We start from the raw sequence: 8,954 nt of genomic DNA, 5'->3' as shown, positions 1-8,954 counted from the left end.
TTAGTTTCTGAAAGTTGACTCAGAGCCCTTGAATAATAAGTAAAACTAAACAAGCTCTTTAAAGTTGTAAAAATGATAACACTATTCAAGGGAAGACACTGATTCAACAAACCTCAATAATAATATTTTCCCTATTTCATTGATACACTTCTGTCCCAACTAGTTTCTTTATCTTCTTTAGGTCTGTAATTGCTAGATGAACACACTGTGTGCTTTCCTATGGGTCTTACTACTATGGTATTTTCTTTTTCTTTTTTCTTTCCCTTTGAATTTAATTTCCTCACCATTTGGTATCATTAGAAAGTCAGGACTTTTTGAAACAGCAGAACCTAAGCTCACAAACCACAAAGTGAAAAATTAATTCCAATATCTATCATCCATTTGCACAACAAAGGTAAAAGGGCATCAACGTAATCCCGTGTTTTTTATAGGCATGTTAGTCATCTGGCATTTTAGTGCATTAGAATTTATTACTTCAGCAGTCTTCAGCATTAAAAGCATTTTAAAAGTATTTTAACATCCACTGTAGACACTGTTGGTGCCCTGCCCATATTACCTCACCTGTACCATTTCAGTGGACATCAAACTACCAGAACCTGCCTTTCTTTGCTTGTGAGTTTTTTCTGACGTTGGAACCTGTTATTCCCCCTCTTTTGCCAGACTAGAAAGAACAAGAAATCCATGGACCCCAGGAACAGTCCTCAACCAAAGAACACTTCTTTCTTCAGGTGTTATGGATCTGAAGAACATAGAAAGAGTCCTCAGTGGGATAAGAACTAGGTCAATATACCCTTGACTGTCCACCATGGCTAGCCCATATCATTCCTCACTGCTTTCTCAGTGTTCTCTTCATGGCCTAAACAAATTGTTCATGCTCAAAACTTTGTCTTATGGGCTGCTTCTAGAGGACCCCAAACAGAGAAAAAAATAAATTATTTCTCAACTCTTTGGGGAAATGTCAGCCAACCCCAACAAGGTGACTCACCTTCATGCATATTTTCTAGGGGAGAACCAAGTGACTAAATGCTGCTTCTGATAAAGCTACAGTGATTAATGAAGAAGTCAACAATTGCAATAACACTTCACCTTTCTGTGCTCCGTTCCCTCACATTTTCATCATGTCTAGCTTCTCTAATCAGGGTATCTTTGGACACAATAACAGAATAAATATCCCAATGATCAAAATTAAGACTATAGTGACCAGAAATTCAGGCCATGGAGAGCTCACCCTTATAATTATAATCAATTGTGTTCGCTTACTGATCAGCTTTGCTTCTGCGTTTATTAGTTTTCCATTTAAGATGTCAGTGAGTTATTAAAAGATTATCTCCTTTCTCAACCATTGCTATGATGCTATTTTTGTTTCTCTGACTATACAGAACTAAAAATTACATGCAAATGAGTGCCAATTTAGCTTACTTTTTAGGATTTCAAGCAGTGAACTGTGATAAAAGTATATTCATGATAAAAGTGTATACACATTTTTTCTGAATCATGGCATCATGTTGCTGTTTTGGGGTGGTAAATCTTTTGTTATCTTTCCAAATACTGTTTTGCAGCTGATTTTAATAGACTTTACATAAAATATACCAGCTTCCAAAAACAGGGCTGTGTGTATGTCAGAACTGTACTTCTATTGTTAGCCTCCAAGCTTTTCCATTACTTAACATCTCCACCTCACAGGCCATTGCACAGTACAGCAGAGAATAGTTATCTCCTGTGGAGAGTTGCTTTTCATTTTGTGAACAGATTACAAGGTAGGTTTAGGCAAATGAGAGGAAACAAAATGTTAAGTTATTGAGATAAACAACTTATAATCTATCTCCACTGCTTAAACAAAACATAAGCAAGGCTTGAACTAAGAAAGTGTTATTTGGATGAAAAGAAAGTTATAAAGATGGCAAATTGCTGAAATTCTAATTTGCTTTTTGTTGTCTAAGATCCTCATTGATCAAAGAGAGAAACCGCACCATTTCTACAAATGAGTGCTAAAAACTGTTAAGACATATGCCATCACACTGTTTGTGAACAATTAAAGGCAAAAGGGACGCCATCATGACAGAAAAATGAGGCAACCTGGCAACTTTAAAGGCACTTAGTCACTCTGCTGTCCTTTATTGGTGTTTTTTATGCTCAGTAATATGAAGGAAGCAGAAGCATAGACCGGGGGGGAAATAAGAAAATAGATAGATTATGTTAACACGGTGAAGAGACAAAGATTCCACTGTCACCAAGAATGTCATATTGTTAAACTTCAATTTAGGGGGTTACTTAAAGGCATGGCCTTATGGAAATTTAATGATACGTTATGGTTCATCGGAACTTGTCAGTTGGCCCCAAGCTGCGATAATCAACTTTTCAATGTCAGACTCATTTACTCCTCGAAGAATTCTGAAATAGCCATTCTCTCCCCATGACTTTCCCCAGGAATTGGCAGCAATCTGCAGAAAAACAAACAAAATGTTGAGAAACATATTTAGGTATTTAAAAAAAAAAAGCCATAAGAAACTCATTTGTCACTTTAAATGTCTTTGATTTATCATAGACTATAATTATCAAGAACCTACATATTTTTAAATAATGGTTATATTATGTATCAGTTACACTAATATGCAGGCATGTTGGCAATAGCCAGAATTGATATGACTCTTCTGAGCTTCCCAGAGTACTAAGGTAACATATGCATGAGCTTTTGAAATGCCACATCAGAAGATGTCATGCAAGCTGCAGTTATGGAGTGTCTACTATGTGAACAACAGCCTGTGCTAGGTGCTGGAAGACCAAAGATAAATAACACATTAACTTATGTTCAGGAAGTTTCTAATCTAATGAAGAATGACCAACATAAGGCAAGTGCTAAGGTGGAAATAGGTACAGGGTATTTTTGAGGTCAGAGAAAGGGCATCTCATTTACTTGGATGGTTCAGGGAAGACACTGTTGAAGCAGTGTCACATGGGATGCATATTAAAGCCTGAAAATAAATTCACCAGATATAAAAGGAGGAAGGGAGATCCAAGTAAAGGGAAACAGTAAAAGCATAAACACCAAAGCATGAAATAGCATGAAGTAGTGAAATGAGGCAATAAAATTGTTATAATTAGATCATGAGACAGAAGCAGAATGGTAGGTTATGAGGCTGGAAGGGGAGGAAAGAACATCCATAATGAGACAATAATGGGAAAGACGATGACAAGCCATTGAGTTGATTCCAGCAGGAAAGAGAGGTGGGCAAATTCATGCTGTGATTACATTATCCTATATGATATGAAGTGGATAGATTTAAGACGGTAGAGACAAGAGGCAGAGTGACTAGCTAGTAGACTCCTGTAATAATTCAACTGGATAAGAGAAAATAAAATACTTGAGAAATCTTCAGAAAGTAAAATCAACAGGAATTAGATTTGTTTTTAAATTCCTCTTTCTAAAATGCAAAATGGTTGGATGGTTGGAGTAAGTCCAAAATGACTCCTGGTTTAAAAGTTTGAATGAGTAAGTGTGTGATGGATCTAAAATATCAATGGAGTACATGGAAAATATCATAAAGACCAAAGGACACACAGAAGGGAGTTAGTTCCACAACCAAATGCAGCAGAAAAGCCCAGTAAATTAGCAGCTTCATCTCAACAGCTCTCACATTCACCTCCCATTCACCTTACACTGACTAAGAAAATATTCTCAAGGCATAAGGTGTCGAATTGAGCTTTCACTGTTTTCTACAATGTAAGAGAGGGGCAGATTGACTCAGCATCAGAAATTGTCATGACATCAACCTTAAGAAATAGTCAATTTTTAATCAGCATTTCTTTTTAAGATTTGGCTCTTTGCCTCCTTAATCAACCCTGACAGTTTAAAGGAGCACTCTCAAAACTATGTCTAAAATTATAAATTCAATTTATTAATTCAAAGATGAAATGGACTTTGAATAGCTGAGACAGAAACAGCACCAATGTGCATGAGAGTTCTAGCACTAGTGAAATACACTAAATGCCAATTTTCATATTTTTAGTCAGTTCATATATCTATATCTATATATCAAATAAAATTAGTCACAACCTAACAAATGGCTAGGAATAGTAATATTTGCAAATTCTTGCAAATATGATATATATCACTGTGCCCATTCTCACTGGAATGTCTGAAGATTATTACTATCCAAAATTTCATAATTACATTCTTGGTAAATATGGGAAAGGTATATAAAGATTGTATAAGCAAATATGAATTTATGTGCTAATGAGAGCCAACCATAGGTTTGCATCTTCCTACTCTCATTTCTTCTATTTCAGCATTTATTTTGTTTGTTTCTTCCAAATGCCTACATTTGTTTGTATTTCATTATAAAGGAAATGATGGCAATGCAGGGGAGAAAATTTCTAAAGATTTAACTTTTTATCTTTTGTATTGAGATACATGATTACAGTCACATGTGTAAAGTGTATTAATCTTAAGTATACAATTTAGTAAATTAATACATGTGTTGATGAAGTTTATATTCATGTAATCTCCTCTTAGATTAAGATATTAACCATTTATAGCACCCCAGAAGGTCCACCATGTTGCCTTCCTGTCAACATCCATCCACCCTCCCCTCCCCATCAGGTTTTCCTATAATTGATCTTTACAACAATGGAATAATGCAAAATATATTGAGGTTGACTTTTTTTTTTAGCTCAAAATAATGTTTCTGGGATTCATCTATGTTTGGCATATGTAAGAAATTAATTCATCTTATTACTGTTTACTTTCATTGTGTGACTATACCACAGTTTATTCACTCTCCTGGTGATAAACATGATGAACATAAGTAGCTGCTCCATTTACACATGTATCAGTAGTGTAAGATTCTATTTATTCCAAATCCTCATCTATGCTGGATATTATCAATCCTTTTAATTTTAGCTCACTTAGTGTACATGAAGTGATATTTCATTGTGGTCTTAATTTGCATTTCCTTGATAATTAGTAACATTGACCACCTTTTCACATGGCTGTTCAGGCCATTTGGATATCCCCTTTATCTAAAGTTTCTGTTTAAGAGTTTTGTTTTATTGAGTTACCTTGGTCTTCCTATGTATTTGTAAGAATGTCTATGTATTGTATATGTGAGGACTTATCAGATATCTTTCCAGATACATAGATAGTTATAGATACATTTTTCTTTTTCTTATAATACTGTCTTTTAAATAGTTGTTCTTATTTTAATATAGTCTGATAATTTATTCTTAAAAAGTTGATTTTGTGCCCTATTTAAGAAATCGTTTTCTAATAGATATCACAAAGCATATTTGTCTATGTTTTCTTTGAGAAACTTTCTTGTTTTGCAATGACATTTAGGTCTCTGCTCCATCTCAAATTGTTTTTGTCTGTATTTAGTAACGAAGGGATCTAGGTTTTGTTTTTTTTTTTTTTTCATATGTATATAAAGTTTCTGTGACCTATGCATTGCCAAACCATGGCTCGTGAACCAAATATGGCTCACAGAGCCCCTTAAAAGTGGATTTAGAAGTCAGAAATTTTGTTTTCCCTAATGGTCTTGAAGATGTAAGGTACTCTGTTGACAGAGGATCTGTAAAACTCTCTGTGAGGGAGCCACATGGATGGAACTTCAGGCATCCTCTAAGATCTGAGAATATCCTCAGTCAGCAAGAAAACGGGGACTTGGACCTACAACCAAAAAAACAAATCTACCAACAACCACGTGACCCTAGAAGAGGGTCATAAGCTCCAGAAAGGAACACAACTCAGACAACACTTTGATGGCATCCTTGTGAGATCATGAGCAGAGGATCCAGCTGGGTTCGCTAGATTTCTGACCCACAGAAACGCTGCGATAATAAATGTATGTTGTTTCAATCTGCTAAATCTGTGATAGTTTGTTACACATTAATAGAACAGTTAAGTGCTGAATGTTATTAATGCATTTTCTGCACCAATTAAGATATTCAAGCTGGGTTCGGTGGCTCACGTCTGTAATCCCAGCACTTTTGGAGGCAGAGGTGGGTGGATCACCGGAAGTCAGGAGTTTAAGACCACCCTGGACAACATGGTGAAACCAGTCCCTAACAAAAAATACAAAAATTAGCCAGGTGTGGTGTTTTTTTCTCCTTAACTCTCATAATTTGATGAACTATATTGGTTGATTTTAGTACTTGAAACCAACTTTGCATTCCTAATCTAAGTTTCACTTATGGAGTGTTATCCCTTTTATATATTTCTTAATTGTAATATTTTGTTTGGAATTTTATGCTCATGAGAGATATTAGCCTACAATTTTTCTTTTTTGTCTCATCTTAAACAAGTTTTGGTATTGGTGTTACTGCTTCATAAAATAAGTTTGGAAGTAACTGTTCCTTATTTCCTATTCCCTGAAAGGATTTGTTTTAAAATTCGTTTCATTTATTCCTTAAATATTTGGAAAAATTCACCAGTGAAGCCTTTTGAGCCTGAGTTCCTCTGTGAGAATAATTTAAATAGGCTCAATTATTTTTCAAATTGTTCCACAACTGTTTAGGATACTTTCATACTGTGTGGGTTTTTGATAAGTTTTGTTTTCCGATAAATTTATCAATTTCATCTATATTTTCAATTGTATTGGTATAACTTTTTAATAATATCCTCTTATTACCTACTTAATATCTATTGAATCTGCAGCAACGTTCTCTTTTTTCATTTCTATGGTAATTTGTCTCTCCTCATTTCTTTTTCAGTCTTCCTAGACATTTAATCTTTCTCTGCAAAGAATCAACTCTGTTTTGTTGATTTTCATATATTATAATACGTCTGTTTTCTTTTACTTTTTTTGTGCTCTTCTGTTTATTATTTCTTTCATTTTATCATTGGTTTAAATTTTTCAGCTTATTGAATTATTCTTTTCAACCTTTTAAAAAATACGTGCATCAATTTCAAACTTTATTCTTTTTCAATGCATGCATTTTCTATTACATTCAGTACTGCTTTAGCTAAATAACAAAAGTTTCATCGTGGTATATTCTGTACAATTTCAATTTTTAAAATTTATTGAAAGTGCGCTATGGACCAGTATGTGGTCAATATTGCCAAATAATTTCATATGTACTTAAAGAGAATGTATATTCATCAATATTTATATGTAATAATCTATGAATTTCAATGACATAAAGATGGCTAATAGTTTTTTTCAATCTTTCATACCTTTACTTATTTTTAGCTGCTATTTCTATGAGATACTGAGACGTGTTTAAATATTTGCCTACTTTTTTTTCTGTAACTTTTGGTGTATGTTTTTTTGGAACTGTGTTATTTGAGCTTTTGTTTGTCTAAAAATGTCTTAATTTTGTATTTATTTTGAAGAAAAATGTCACCATGTATAAAATTCCATGTTGGCACGTTATCTTCATCATCATTATCAATATTATTATTTTATCCAGCACTTTAACAATGTCATTTTGTAGTCTTCTACTTTCCTTTTATATTGTTGTTGTTGAAATGCCAGCTGTCAGTCAGTGCTGCTTTTTTTGAGAGTAATGTCTCATTTTAAATAGTGACTGTTTTTAAATTTATGGTTTTTTATCTTCAACTGTTTGATCATGAAATGTTGGAGTGTGATTTTCTTGCCATGTTTGCATTCATGAATTCAGGAACTCATTTTTTATTATAATTTAAGTTCTGGGATACATGTGCAGAATGTGCAAGTCTGTTACGTAGGTATACACCTGCCATGGTGGTTGGCTGCACCCATCAACCAGTCATCTACATTAGGTATTTTTCCTAATGCTATCCCTCCCCTAGTCCCCCACCCCGAACAGGCCTCAGTGTGTGATGTTCCCCTCCCTGTGTCCATCTGTTCTCACTGTTCAACTCTCACTTATGAGTGAGAACATGCAGTGTTTGTTTTTCTGTTCCTGTGTTAGTTTGCTGAGAATGACGGTTTCCAGCTTCATTCATGTCCCTGTCAAGTATATAAACTCATCTTTTTTTATGGCTGCATAGTATTCTATAGTGCATATGTACCACATTTTCTTTATCCAGTCTATCATTGATGAGCATATGGATTGGTTCCAAGTCTTCGCTACTGTGGACAGTGCTGCAATAAACATGTGTGTGCATGTGTCGTTATAGTGAAATGAGTTATAATCCTTTGGGTGTATACCCAGTAATGAGATTGCTGGGTCAAATGTTATTTCTGGTTCTAGATTCTTGAGGAATTGCCACACTCTTTCACAATGGTTGAACTAATTATAGATTGAAATTCTCCATCTAGATTTTTCTTATTTTTTTAAAATAATGGTTATTTTAAAGCCTGCATCTAAAGTATCATCTATTGCTTCTATTGATAATATTTTTCGCTTGGCTGCTGGTCACATCTTTGTGCTTCACTTTTCTCATTTAACTCAAACAAATCATAGCATGCCTATTACAAACCCAGTCCTCACTTTATGCCCAAACCTACCAAATACTCCTAGGCCAAAAAATTTTCTCCAGATTTAGCACTCTCATTTTTTTAAAAACAAAATTTTGGAAAAATCCTGATATTTTCTACTTATGTAGTAGAATCTGTGGCTTGCTCCTATCTATTACATTTTACTTAGTAGTGAGAGACATCCAATATTTTATTATAAAATAGGTTTATGTCATAGGACTATTTGTAAATACTTTGAAACATCCATATATAATTGTGAAGAAATAAAACTTTCCTAGATTTCTCAGTGCTCTTGAATAAAGTTTCTGCTTCCCTGACCCACAAAACATTGTATATAATATAAAGATAGGGAATGTGTTCTTTCACTTCTCCTAAAAATATTCTACTCTTCGCATACCTTGAGAATTAGATATGTAGCCGTTCATTTAGCTTAATGATCTGATCTGAAGGGATAACAACAACGCATGTTCTCACTCATAGGTGGGAACTGAACAATGAGATCACTTGGACTCGGGAAGGGGAACATCACACACTGGGGCCTATCATGGGGAGGGG

At 34.4% G+C, this 8,954-nt stretch overlaps 1 protein-coding gene across 3 annotated transcripts in view; it reads right to left on the bottom strand.

The window, feature by feature from the left end:
• Nucleotides 1–2,081: 2,081 nt before the first annotated feature.
• Nucleotides 2,082–8,954, bottom strand: part of TINAG (tubulointerstitial nephritis antigen) — a 93,493-nt gene continuing 86,620 nt past the window's right edge. For all 3 annotated transcript variants that reach the window (XM_017861398.1, XM_017861397.1, XM_017861399.1), the window contains one exon: nucleotides 2,082–2,441. In XM_017861398.1, coding sequence (XP_017716887.1) covers nucleotides 2,307–2,441 — 135 coding nt within the window. In that variant the 3' untranslated portion in view covers nucleotides 2,082–2,306. The remainder of the gene's footprint in view (nucleotides 2,442–8,954) is intronic.

The sequence above is a fragment of the Rhinopithecus bieti genome, unplaced genomic scaffold (assembly GCF_001698545.2).
Source record: "Rhinopithecus bieti isolate Rb0 unplaced genomic scaffold, ASM169854v2 scaffold_61570, whole genome shotgun sequence".
NCBI lineage: Eukaryota > Metazoa > Chordata > Mammalia > Primates > Cercopithecidae > Rhinopithecus > Rhinopithecus bieti.
This window is presented reverse-complemented; position numbering and strand designations above follow the sequence as displayed.